The sequence below is a fragment of the Phoca vitulina genome, unplaced genomic scaffold, assembly GCF_004348235.1.
Source record: "Phoca vitulina isolate PV1807 unplaced genomic scaffold, GSC_HSeal_1.0 scaffold27, whole genome shotgun sequence".
Classification (NCBI taxonomy): domain Eukaryota; kingdom Metazoa; phylum Chordata; class Mammalia; order Carnivora; family Phocidae; genus Phoca; species Phoca vitulina.
This window is the reverse complement of record NW_022589730.1, coordinates 26,550,610-26,564,462: the sequence shown is the minus strand read 5'-3', so window position 1 is coordinate 26,564,462 and position 13,853 is coordinate 26,550,610. Positions and strand designations below refer to the sequence as shown.

At 49.4% G+C, this 13,853-nt stretch overlaps 1 protein-coding gene across 3 annotated transcripts in view; it reads right to left on the bottom strand.

Moving 5' to 3' along the window:
- ST8SIA5 (ST8 alpha-N-acetyl-neuraminide alpha-2,8-sialyltransferase 5) overlaps positions 1-13,853 on the bottom strand; it is a 55,607-nt gene that overhangs the window by 36,908 nt on the left and 4,846 nt on the right. For 2 of the 3 annotated variants that reach the window (XM_032422645.1, XM_032422644.1), the window contains exon 2: positions 1,607-1,714. The exons of the other annotated variant lie outside the window; for it this stretch is intronic. In XM_032422645.1, the coding sequence (XP_032278536.1) occupies positions 1,607-1,714 (108 nt within the window). The remainder of the gene's footprint in view (positions 1-1,606; positions 1,715-13,853) is intronic. 3 annotated transcript variants of the gene reach the window in all.

The following is a 13,853-nucleotide window of genomic DNA, read 5'->3' as shown; positions in this document are numbered from 1 at the left end:
GACCAGCGGTGACTCTGACTCTGGGGGGTCCTGGGTGACAGGGAAGGGGAGGCTGTCCAGGGTCACTGTGGCGGGGGAGAAAATAAAAGGGAGGGGAGGTGAAGGAGGGAGTAGTGAAGAAAAGAGGTGGGAGGGAAGCAGGAACTAGGGAGCAAGAAAGGGTAGCAGGAAGAAGGAGGGGAGAAGAGGTGGGGCAGAGGGGCAGAGAAATCAGCAACAAAATACAGAGAGAGGAGGAGAGGGAAAGCCTGCTGGCAACAGGAGAAGGTGCAAGGAGCGCTCTTGCTGGGGTCTCCCCCCAGAGATGGCTCCCAGGGGCCTGTCCCATCTTGCTCAGTTGATTAGCATCTTCTAGCCAAACCTCTCAGCGAGTTCTTCAAAGAGTCCTACCCAGGAAGGCAGACACCTGCAGACTTACCTAGACCACCCCCCATCTGGGTGGGTGAGTCACACAGCAGAAAGGCCAACACCGGAGGTGTGATACTTAGAAGGGACAATTCTGGACACACCGCTCTCACTGGGTGACCCATCCCAGGGCCCAGCGGCTGGCCAGGGCTCCACCACACATATGTGGAAAGAACTGGCCAGAGTAAGACCCGGGTTTCTGAGGCTGGCCCACGCCCTAAGGCCTGTCTGTGAACACTGCCCCCGCTGAGATCCTTCTGACGTTGGAACCACGTCTGTACTTTTTCAAAGCATTGAACAGAATCATACATATCCGGGTGGGGGCCGCGGTCCTTAAAAAACACATTACTTCTCCTCTGTGGGGTCAATTTAATGTTTTGGTGTCAAAATTAACAACAGCAAAAACTCAGGCCTCTTTCCCAGGGAAACAGACCTGACAGCGCATACTGAGAAATGCAAAAATTAAGGGACCAAACAACTTAATTGGCCCCTGGAAACCCTTAGCTGGCAAGTTCCAGCCACACCCAGAGAAAGCATTCTGCCTTGTCTGAAAGACTGCCCCACCGTGCCCTCCCCGCCATGAGTGCCCCCCTCTGGAGCATCCTGCATTTCATGCGTTCAACAAACGCCGAGCTCCTGAGTATAGAATGCCCCTCATTACTGATTTCACTCCCAACACAAGAGCAGAGCAGGAAGGAAGAACCATGCGATGGTAAAGATGTCAAATCTCAGCACCATCCTCATGGGAATGGTTCTTTCCCAGCCGAGGTCAGCCCTGCCTGGGGGCAGAATAGGAACTTCCCGTACCATGGGACATCCGAGGAGCAGAGCCCATGCCCAGGCCCGACGCCCACCCCTGATGCCACCCGCACACACCTGTGGGCTGACATCCGAAACCCTTGCAGCAGGGACGGAGTGAAAGCCCCCACTTCCAAGGAAAGCTTGAGATCCAGACTCCACACCCCTTCCAGCTCCCCCCTCCCTGAGAGGGGCCAGTGAGTCCCTGCTCTGCTGTGGTTGGGTCCTAGCCCTCACCCCTCATGTCAAAGGCGGGGTGCCGAAACGCAGTGAGCTTTGAGCCACCGTGCTGAGCCTGCTTCTCCCCTGAGGGTAGCTCTGGGGGTGGACCACGGGGCAGGGCTCTGAGGCCACCTTAGGATGGGCTTCCCCCCTCCCTGGTCATTCGCCGGGGGGTCTGTACCTGGAGCTGGAGGTACTGCCGCTCTGCACTGCCGGGTCGTCCGTGACATTAAAGAGCCCCGTCCAATTGGCCAGCTGGTCGCCACTCTGCCAACCAAACTGGAGGCCTCTGGCAAGAAAACGAGGCAGTCGGTACTCAGCGCTCACACGCGGGCTGAAACCCATCTAACCACAGAGCCTCCTTCTGCTGCTGTGATCACTCGCTTACTGGAGATGAAGGGGATGCCCACCCATGAGGATGACGATAATAAACCACAGCCTTGTATTGTGTTCTCTGCTCGCTTACATCCGTCCCCTCTTTCCGCCTCTACCAGCAGAGCTGAGGTTACATGCTATAAACACAGGGAAACTGAGGCTTAGCGAGGTCAAGATCATAGAGCTCGACTACCTCCTATGTGGTGAGTCCCTCAACCCCCACCGCTGGAGACTTAGACCGGAAGAGCTCTCAGTCGCCAGCACTTTGGCGTCCTCGGAGGCCACACTGCAAAGCTTTTAATGCAATCGGGCTCTCCCATGCACAAGAATACACCTCCTGGTTTGAGACTCCACACCCATGGTCATCTCTGCTCCCTCCCCATCCCTGACTGAAATGATAGCAAAGGAATAAATAAGGATGTGAGCATGGAGAGGAAGCGACAGAGGGGGGCCAGTGACAACACCATGGAAGATGAAAAGCAGATGGGTAATTAATTCCCCTAGACCCGAAAGAGTGGAGCCCCAAATGTTTATGGGGAGTCAATCTATTCCCTGTGCACAACTCAAAGAGGCTCTGAAACTGGGGGTCCGGGGCCACTGAGGGCAGGAGCGCAGAGTGGGGCTGAAAGTGGGAAACTCTTTCAGGTTTGTATGAAGAGCGGCGGGACACCACCCCCCCCAACACCGGCTCCCCTCCTTAAGCCCACGTAGTGTGGGCACGGAACCGGCCTGCCCCACAGATGGCAGGAGGCTGAGCTCCAGGGAGCTGACCCACAGAAGTTCTGCAATTCCTCATACACGGAGACACCAATCTGCAACCCACCCACCCCACACCCTGTCTCACAGGTGGCGAGGGTGGATTTTGGGAGGGAACCAGACCAGGTCAAAAAGAAAAAAACAAAACAAAACACAAACAGGGCTATGGAGGAATAGGACTGTGTCACCTGATCACCCTAGCGCAGAGGTTCTCCACCTGGCGCTACGGACAGTTGGGGCTGGGTCATTCTGTGTTGTGGGGCTGTCCTGTGCACTGCTGGGTGCTGAGCTGTGCCCCCCAGTCTCTACTCTCTAGATGCCAGGAGCACCTCAACCCACACCCTCCATTGGGATGATCGAAAATGTCTCCAGAGGTTGCCAAGCATCCCCTGGGGGGCCAAATCCCCCCAGCTGAGAACCACTGTCCTAAGACAACGCCCACCTCCCAGAGCTCCAATGAACCTTCTGGAGACTGGCTTGCCCTGAAATATGAACAGGCAATGAAAGGCCACCAACCAGCACGCAAGAAAAGCTTTAACTTCAAAGTCAGAGAACAAAACAAACAGCAAAAAAAGGGGAAAACTCAGGGGGAAAGAGACAAATGAAAGGAGAAACAAATTTTTAATAAAACCCTTGATAATAAATAGCCTCTAAGCTGAGGGGAAGGGACAGTGATGGTTGTCAGAGCTGCTGTCTGGTCATCCTGGATCCGCCACGAATGAGCCGAGTGACCTTAGGCAAATCTTCATAACTCTCTGTTCCCATCTTTCAAGCAAGGAGAGCTGTCTGGGATGTCTCCAGAGCCCCTGACCGGGAGTTGAGCTGTCTCCCCGATGCCCACCCAGCTCCCTCCGTGGGAGTCTAGGTCGCCCCAGTGTTTAAGCGCCGACCGTGCATTCCAAGTGGAAACACTGGACAGACCAAATATGCCATGTTGCATGCCAGATGCAGTCTGGGGACCCCCACCATCACCCCCAGAGGCCCCTGTCCACGGAACGAGACACTGCATCCTCTGTCACAGCTCAGGACACTGGGGTGCAGGGTCAGAAGTGACTTTTCAGCCAGCTGGTGACAAAGCTCGACCTGGAGCTCAGAGGAGTCCTGACTCCCACTTCAGGCCTCGTGCCACCGACGTCCTGGATCCTGTCCCAGGAGTCTGCTGCACACAGCGCACCTGAGGGTTTTCTGTCCTGGGGGCTGGCTCAGCCACTCTCAGCCTCTGGCCTCATGCACAATAGCCAAGCTCAGCAAGGGGCGCTCACCGAGGAAGCCCAGGGGAGTGCGTTCCCAGAGCCCGTGACTACCCCTTTCCCTCCCCCTCACCCACTGGCAAAGCAAACAATGGGAATGGAAATGCCCTATCTGCTATTCTTGTGAGGCTAACCTTGAGTTGACTCCATGTGGAAAAAAATAATAAAAGAAGAAAGTCATTCAGAAAACATCAGTACTTCACTTTCGTGGGAGGATAATTTATTGAATTATTTATTCCAAGAAGGGAGCTGGGCTTTTGATCCTCTTACTTTAGGGCCCTGTGCGTTGTGGGGGCTGAAAGCTTCCCAGCTCCCTGAAGAAACTGTGCTAGGCAGCCCAGAGGGGAGCAAACTGCCTTCGGGTCTAGGAGGGGTGGGCTGGCAGAAGATGCCTCAAGTCCAGGAAGCCAGCTTCCTGCTTTGGGGTTCACCCACCACATCCCCCTCTAAACAGACAGGGGAGCCTCAGAAAGACCACAGCTTGAGGCACCCCAGGAGGCTGGACCCAGGGCTCCAGCAGCCTCCAGAGAGCAGTGAGCAGACTGACCAAGGCCGGGGTGGCCTTGGGCGCTCCCCAACTGCTTTGTGCCACACAAACCTGGGGCAGTGGGGGGAGGAGGGTGGATGGAAGGCCCCTCAAGGATGAGAGACTCAGTTTCCCACCAGCTGGTGGATAAAGCTCAGTTAAAAGAAGAAAAGGAAATGAACTCTTCCTTTCATACCAAGTTCGTGAAATAAAAAGGTATCACCACTTTTCCATCATTCATCAGCAAGTCACTTGTGTGGTACCTCACAGCTGACTGAGGACATTTTCCCTTTATCTTCAAGCTATTTTTATTTTATTATATAGGTAGATGTATTTCAAATATTTATTATATTATTCTATATTTATCGACCAGCCCTGCCACGCTGGGTGCTGGGGTTCAACAATGAACCAACCAAAAAAAACTCTGCCCCAAGGACACTTAACCGCTACCAGGGGGAGACAGATCCAGTGACAATAAGCTAACAGGTGACACAATGTGCAGTGTGCCAGATGCCGACAAGCGCTGTGGGAAAAAGAAAGGGCAGCGAGGGGCATGAGGAGTTTGGGGTGGTGAGGGGTGCTGGTCCACACTGGGTGGCCAGGGGGCCTCTCTGAGAGGGTGACATGGAGCAGGACAGGAAGTGGGTGATGAGGCAGCAGGTGGCTCCCGAGGAAGAATGTTCCAGCACCAGCACCTGTGGTGGCCCTGAGGGGTGTGATGGCTTCTTCCGGGGCTGGCAAGAGGGTCTTTGTAGTTGGGACTGAGCCAGGGCAGGTGGCAGGTGACAGGGCATGGGCTCAGAGAAGCAGCGTCACCTTGCTGTGCTCCCTCAAAGCCATCTAAGAGGGAGGGGGGACCACGTCACCTCCTGAGGAGCCAAGAACTCCACTGGGCCACCAGGGAGTCTGCGAACGCCAGGCCCTCCCCTACCTCCCACTGCTCTGGGTCTCCAGAAGGATCTGGTCAGAAAAGGCCTCTCCGAGAAGGTGCCAGGACCTTCCCACCCAGATGCAAGTGGAAGTGTCTGCCAGCTGGGAAGCCTTTTCAGTGGGATTAATGGGCATAATTACCAGGCTCCACAAGTGCCCTTGCCCGTCCCCACTCCTGACTCACTAGTGATTCACGGTATTTCTCTGTGAAGGGCCGGATGGTAACCTTCCCCCCAGAAGAACCTCAGGGGGAAAGGGAAGTGGATTCATCCCTGTGGGGACTTTCATGTGGGGCCACAGAAAAGCTGCTGCAGGTGGGGGCTTCCTGAGGGAGGAGAGGAGTCGGGGGGGCTGTCCTGCCCAGAAGCACTGCCCAGAGGTGGCAGAGGGTTGGCCTCCTTGAGAGCCCCCAGGCCTGGAACCCAGAGCCCCAGGGAGCAGATAGAGGCTCCTGGATTCTAAGACCTTCCATGGCTCTGCAGAGGCTTCTGGCTAAGGAACGGCTGGGCCAGGGCCCAGGGGTCTCAGGACTGACAGTGCTGGGGCGGGGGTACACGTGGGGGTACACACGCGGACACCCAGCTGCGGGAGGGGTCCAGAGAGAGAAACCAGATAAGCTCCAGGCACAATTGTGAGACCACCTTGCCACCCCCAGTCTATGCACCCCAGAGGAGCCTGGGCCCCCCAGGCCCACATCCAAACGCCGCGCTCCCTGGGCCGGCGCTCCAGACCTCCCCTTCCAGAGAGGCTGCTGCATCAGGAGCACGGGGTGAGGGAGGGGCTGGGGCTGCACACACAGCCTTCGGCTGTCCTCCGGCACGAAGGCCCCCGCCGGCGGACTACAGTGAGCACAGTGGGGACCCCCTGCCTCCTTGGAGGGCAGTGGGGTGATGTGGACACGGGGGGCCCTCAAACACTCATGCATGCATTCACTCCAACCACTCTCCTTTAAGAGCACCCACTAATTCTATCTTCTCCGTCTTAGGACACGTCCCCAACTCTCCGATGTTAGCAGCCCATGCTCTCCCCCAAACCTGGGGAACCCCGTCCAGCTGAACTTCTCCAATCATTTCATTCCTGCCGCAGCCTTTGCTTCTGCTCATTCCTACGACTCCGATGGGTTGAATTGTGTCCCTCCAAAATTCCTATGTTGACGTCCTCACTCCTAGTACCTGTGAAATAGGGTCACTGCAGAGGTAATTCGTTAAATTAGGATGAAGCCATGCTGAAGTGGGGGGGGGCCCTACTCCAATATGACTGACTGGTGTCTTTATAAAGAGGGGAAATTTGGACCCAGGCACGTACACAGAGAGAACGCCAAGTGAAGATGAAGGGAGGGATCTACGAGCCAAGGAGGGCCAAAGATTACAGGCAAACCAGCAGAAGCCGCAGGGCAGACATGGAACAGATTCTCCCTCACAGCCCTCAGAAGGGACCGACCCTGCTGACAGCTTCGTCCCAGACGTCCAGCCTCCAGAACTGCGTGACAGCAACTTTCAGTTGAAGCCACCCAGTTCGTGGTACTGTTACAGCAGTCCTACCCGACAATACACTTGGGTTCCCTCTCTAATCCTCCAGGGCAGGACCTTACTCTTCCTTCAAGACTCCATTCAGATGCTCAGCCCGGGCCCGCGGTTCCCCAGCTTGGCTCTGTGGGGCACTGGGGTACCCTTTGTGACTCTGCAGAGGAGGGAGGGGACACGGCAGGGGCGGGGGTTGAGGAACAGGGAGCCAGGCGGGCAGGACTGAAGCCCCCACTCTGTGTCAAACGAGTACCCTCCTTTCTCCATTTAAGACACAGGCTTCCACGTCGTCTGAGGCTCTAGGAGTCTCTCTGTCCCGGAACCCCAGCCCACTTGGCACTTAGGAGAGTTTGTCAACTTCTCACGAGTGCTTGGTTCTTCTCTCCTAAGAGCTCCTTGAGAGGAAGCCTGTTTCATACATCTTGGCAACCAGAGACTAGGGCAGTATTATCCAACAGAAATACACCAGGAGCCACAGATGTCGTCTAGAATGTTCTGGTAGCCACATTATAAAAAAAATAAAAATAAAAAATATCAAACACATCATGAAATTCCATAGAACTAGCTACACACAGACACACAAATGAGTGTACGTAAAACTAGGGAAATCTGAGTAAGGTGGATGGATTGTATGGATGGGAATTTCCTGGTTGTAATACTGTACTATAATTTTGAAAGATGTTGCCATCTGGGGAAACAGGAGGAAGGTATGCAGATTCTCTCTGTATTATTTCTTACAACAGTATGTGAATCTACAATTCTCAAAAAGGTTTCTGAGAAGTAAAAAAAAAAAGGTGAAATTAATTTTAATAATATATTTTATTTAACCTAACACATCCAAAATATTGTCATTTCAACATATAATCAATGAGGGTTATCCGTGGTGTGATTATTGCTGGTTGAAAAATTAATGGGATAGGTTACATCTTTTTTCATAGTATGTCTTTGAAATCTAGTGTGTATTTTATACTCACAGCACATCTTAGTTTAGACTACTCATGTTTCCGGTGTTCCACAGCCACACAGGGCAAGTGGTTATTATACTGGACACCAAAGTCTGGTACATAAAGGGCCTGTGAGTCATGCTTGCTGATGAACAAATGAATGAATGAATGAATGAATGAACCAATTAATGAAACTTAACCAAGAGGAGGCTGGGACTGGACGTGCAGAATGGCACCTCCACCAGCTGCAGGGCACTGGGTTGGAGGCCACAGGGGCGGGAACATCAGCTCTGCAAGCACGGGTGGGGGGAAGAGGACCCAGAGTGATGAACTGGTGTCAGGATAGCAACCCAGCCTGACACTGAAAAAAGAGAAAACACTGGAGGAGTCTTGAGTCCTGTAAGCCTTCTTCTGGGGGGTTGTGGTTTATTTCTGGGGAAAGAGCAGTGTTGATCCCAGAAATACGGATCCTCAGCCTGATGGCCCGGGGAAGAGTGGAGAACTGGTGTACTGGGGGGTGGGGTGTGTGGCTTGGGTTCCTTTACTCAGAGCCTCAACAGGAGCAACACAAATCGGATACCATCTCAGGCTGGAGTGAGCACGAATGCATTTTATTCTCCCAACAACCTTGGCAGTCCCACCCCCATCCCCTGGCTTACCAGCCTCATTCCCATCTCCCATGCCTGCAGGACCTGTGCGCCCCCTCACAGACAGGACTGGCAAAGCCTGGCCCGAGCCTTTGTGCTGAAGGGCTAGCCCCCCTCATCAGAGCTGGGAAAGAGAACAGCCCTCCTGCTCATCCTCTCACATTGCAGAATACTAAACTGAGACCCGAGATGGAGGCCATCCGCCTCACCAAGCACCAGGGAATAAAAAGAAATTCAAAAGCCTTCCATGACTTCCATCCCCTGCACCTGCAGCCTCAACACCCCAGCCTGTCCCCCAGAATCACCCCCTGAAATAAACTAGCTCTCCAAAGCCCACATCAGCTCCTGCTGGGCTACTCATCAGCCAACTGCTCTATCCTTTGAACCCTACGAGCTTTATCACCTATGCCACACAACCGCAAGTTTATTTATACAGTTTTACATATTTTTCATGTTTGTCTCTTTATGTGTGCTCTAAGTTCCTTAAGAATATGTATCATAGCTAATAATTCTTTAGTAACATCCCCTTCTCCCCCCCAGTACAAAGCTGATTGCACATTTAATTGATGTTTGATAATTATTAGGAAAAGTTTAGGGGTTCCTTTTTTAAAAAAGATTATTTATTTATTTATTTATTTATTTATTTATTTATTTTAAGAGACAGCTGGGCGGGGGGTGGGGGTGGGGAGCAGAGAGAGAGGGACAAGCAGACTTGTGGAGCCTGAAGTGGGGCTGGATCTCACCACCCTGAGATCATGACCTGAGCCGAAATCAAGAGTCAGATGCTTAACTGCCTGAGCCACCCAAGCACCCCTAGAGGTTCCCTTTGTATGCATCCATTCATTCAGCAATTAATGTCAGGCACTGTGCTAGGTCCTGGCAATTCAGAGATGGATAAAACATCTCTTTTAAGGGTCTTGCAAGCTATGTGACCTTATACAAGTTACTCATCTCTCTGAGTGAGTATTAAATGAGGATGACTGTATCTGTTTAATAGGACTCTTGTAAGGATTAAATGAAATAATCCTCATTTAGGACTATCTCCTTAGGTCAGAGCCTGGCTCATGAACCCTTAAGGAATGTTAATAATTAATATCATTACCTGATGAATCCTTCACCTGTGTGTGGTAGGGAGGGGACAGGGGTCCCTACAATAGGGTTAAGGGCTAAACTTGAGAAGTTCTGGATCAGAGGGTATTAGAGGAGAAGTAAGTGGGCCTGGATAAGTCACAGAAGAGATGCTAAGACCTCTAAGAGGTACAATTTCCCTGAAAAGTACAGATGTCAAAAAGAAAAGAACGGGACCGAGAGAGGGGTGGGCAGGAGTGTGAGAGGACAGCACTGCATCTCTGGGGGACATCTGGGGCAGGGACAGGCAGCTGACAGATGACCAAGTGCAGCCTGGGCAGGTCAGGGTCAGGACTGGAGGGAGGCAAGCAAGGCTCCCAGGGCCCAAAACTGAAGGCAGCCCCTACCCCCCAAGGCTCACACGGGTGCAGGGTAGACCCCTGAGAGGGAGGCCTCCTCAAGTCCTGTCCCCTGGGTGCCAGGCTTCCCTCACCCTAATCCCAGCCCTGCATCAGATGCTCAAGACAAGCTTGCTCTGATCAGCCAGACAAGAAGGTCATCCTGCCGGCCCAGCACACACCCTGGTGCCGGTCAGCTCAGCATCCCTTCTCCTCTCTGGGGGACCATCCATTTCCACCAGGTCCCCATGAGGCACCCGCCCCCTCCAGAACCAGCCCCTGGATAGACCCTCCTGCCCCTGTGGTCCTATCTCCTGGGCTGTGCCTGTTTCTCAGGGCAGTCGAAGAGAAGGAGGGTTGGTTGCATGAAGAGAGCCTTCCAGTGCAACTTCAGATACAGCACAGAGTCGGGCTGTGCTTTTCCTTGACCCAGTTTCATATCCTCAGGTCTCAGGCCCGCACCAGCCACACGCAGGCAGCCCAGATCTGCACCCTCCGAGCGCAGGAGAGAGCAAGGCTGGAGGGCACAGCATAGAGGAGAGTCTGCTCTACAAAAGGCAGGACAAGACAGACCCAACCTCTGCTCCTGTGTGGTTGAAGAAATCATCTTAACCAGGAAGGAAATGGAATTAGCAACTTACAGTCTTCCCCCAAGGACAACATTAGGTGTGGATTGCTGTACAGGCGAGTTCTACCAAACTTTCAAAGAATAGATGATCTCAGACCTGCATAAATCATCCCACAGAATGAAGAGGGAATATTCCCAACTCTTTTTACAAGACTGGTTTTAAGACCAGACAGAGACAGCATTTAATATCTTAAATAAAAATACCGGCCAACAAAATCTCCCATCATAGAAAATAAATAATACACCATAAACAAGCTGGGTTTATCCCCCAAATTATAAGTTTAACACCTATTAATGTAATTTATCACATCAAAAGATTAAAGGCAAAAAACTACATATCATCCAATAGAGGTAGAAAAAGCATCTGATAAAATGAATATCCAAACACGGTAAGACAAGTAAACAAAACTTGTTAGCATACTCCACAAGGGAGCCTTAATCTCTTAGAGGTTATCTACAAAAAAAGCAAAAACAAAAATTTAAGCAGACACTTGTACTATAATTCTCCTTAAAGTCAGGTTTAATCATACAATACACAAAAAATAACTCAAAATGGAGCAAAGACCTCAACATAAGAGCTACAATTCTAAAACTCTTAGAAGAAAACACAGGGGTAAATCTTTGTGACACTGAGCAGTGTACATAGGCAATGATTTAATAGATACAGCACCTAAAGCACAAGCAACCAACAACAATATATATATATGAATAAGAATTCATCAAAATTAAAAATTTTCAAAGGATATCATCAAGAAAGTAAAAAGACAACCCCTAGAATAAGAGAAATGTTTTGAAAATCAATATATTTAGAAGCCATAAAGACCTCTCACAACTCAATCACAGAAAGACAAATCATCCAATTTAAAAATGGGCAAAGGACGTGAATAGGCATTTCTCCAAAGGAAACATATAAATGGCCAATAAGCACATGAAAGTATGTTCTACATCATTAGTTATCAGAGAAATACAAAATCAAACCCACAATGGAATACCACTTCAAAACCACCAAGATGGCTATGACCAAAAGGACAGATAATAATGAGTGTTTTAAAAAATATGGAAAAATTGGAACCCTTATGCACTGCTTGGAGGGAGTATAAAATGGCATAACCACTTTGGAAAAGAGTGTGGCAATTCCTCAAATGGTAAAACGCAGAGTTACCATATGACCCAGCAATCCCACTTGCAGGTACACACCTAAGAAAAATGAAAATGCATGTCCACACAGAAACCTGGACACAAATCCTCATCACAGCATTATTTGTAATAGTGAAAACAAGTTTCCACCCAGTTTCCACCACTGAAGAACAGACAGACAAAATGTGGTATATTTATAAATGGAATATTATTCACCAACAAAAAGAAATGAAGTATTGGGGCACCTGGGTGGCTCAGTCGGTTAAGCAGCCGACTCTTGATTTCAGCCCAGGTCACGACCTCAAGGTCTTGAGATCGAGCCCCACGTCAGGCTCCACACTTAGCACGGAATCTGCTGGAGATTCTCTGCCCCTCCCCTCACTCGTGTTCAGGTGCTCTCTCTTTCTCTCAAATAAATAAATAAATCTTAAAAAAAAAAAAAGAAAGGAAGGAAGTACTGACACATGCCATAACATGGATGAACCTTGAAAACATCACACTTAATGAAAGATGAAAGTCATATTGGACCACATATCATATGATTCCATTTGTATGAAATGTCCAGAACCAGACAAACCTATGGAGACAGAAGATACACTAGTGTATGTGTGCATCCCTACAGCTAGGAGAAATGGGAGTACTGGGGGATGATGGTTAAGGAGTACAGTTTCTCTTCGGGATAATGAAAATGTTCTAAAATTGATTGTGGTGATGGATGCACAATGGTGTGAATATACCAAAAGTCACTTAACTGTACACTTTAAATGGGCAAATTGTATTTGGATAAAGCTATTTTAAAAAGAAAAAAGAAAAGAAATCAGGATTAAGGCCAGGATATTCACTATGACATTTTTATTGAACCTTATTATCAAAGGTCCTAGCCAGCTCAATGAGACAAGAAAAATAATTAAAGTACAGGGTTGTGATAAAAGAAAAAAAAAAAAAGTCTATGTAGAAATCCCAGAAGACTCTACAGACAAATTATTGTCATTACGTATACATTATCCAGGTTGCTGGTTATAAAATCAATATACAAGAAAATCAGATTTATTTCTATATACTAGCTACAAATGCTATACAAATACTGTATTTACTACATATATATACATATATATATATATATATATATATACTTTAGTATATACATTTGTATATATACAAATGTTTAGAAAATATAATTTTTAAAAATAAATTTTTACAATAGCAGTAAAAACTATGTGGCTAGAAATAAGCCTAGCAATGTTCAAATTCTTTACGAAGAATTATAAAATGTCATTGAAAGACATAAAAAGAGGACATGCGAGGTCCATGCCTATCTGGTCTTTCTCTGAGATTAAGTTTAAAAGGCAGGTTGAGACCAGATTGTAAAAACAAAATCTACAGTGACCTTTCTTTCTAACTAACAGAGAAACAACAACAACAACAAAAACCTACTGCCCTTTCCCTGCCCCTCTGTTAAAGTGTAAGTACTTTTAGTCCTCTGCACTCTAGGGATGCAAGTTCATGTGATGATTTTAGCACTAACAAAGGAGCTTGGGGGCAGTGGAGGTCTTAAAGGAAGAGGGTACAAATTCCATGCCCCTGATTCTAGAAAATCCTTCTTTTGACCCATCGCTCCCGCCCCCCCAGAACTGTGCTTGCCCATATAGCCAAATCCAAATCAGGTAGGCCTTATCCTACCTGATCACAGGTGACCGCTCTCTGCTTGGCACCATTATGCCTTGGTTTCCTTAACACACATTCCCCTCTACCTCTCTGCAGCCTCAGTTTCCAGAGCCAGCTCTCCTCTCTGGACCCTTAGATGCAGGCAGTCCTTAAGGCTCTCCTTTGTGCCCCGGCCTTCATCATCCTCACTCTGCTCTCTCCTGGGTGATCTCATCCAACCTCATCACGGGGACCAGTGTTTTTCTAACTAAGGGTTTCAAACCAACAAGTTATAAAATCAACTTGGTGGGTTACCCCGAGAATTTTTTCAACTCTTGTATTGTGGTAAAATATACATAACAGAAATTTACCGTTTTAACTATTTTTAAGTCTACAGTTCAGTGGCATTAAGTGTAGTCAATCCATTATGCAGCCATCACCACCATCCGTCTCCAAGACCTTTTCATCTTCCCGAACTGAATCTCTGTCCCCATTAAACACTAACCTCCCACCCCACCTCCAGCCCCTGGCAACCACCATTCTACTTTCTGTCCCTATGAATTGACTAATCCAGGTGCCTCATATAAGTAGAACCATAGAAT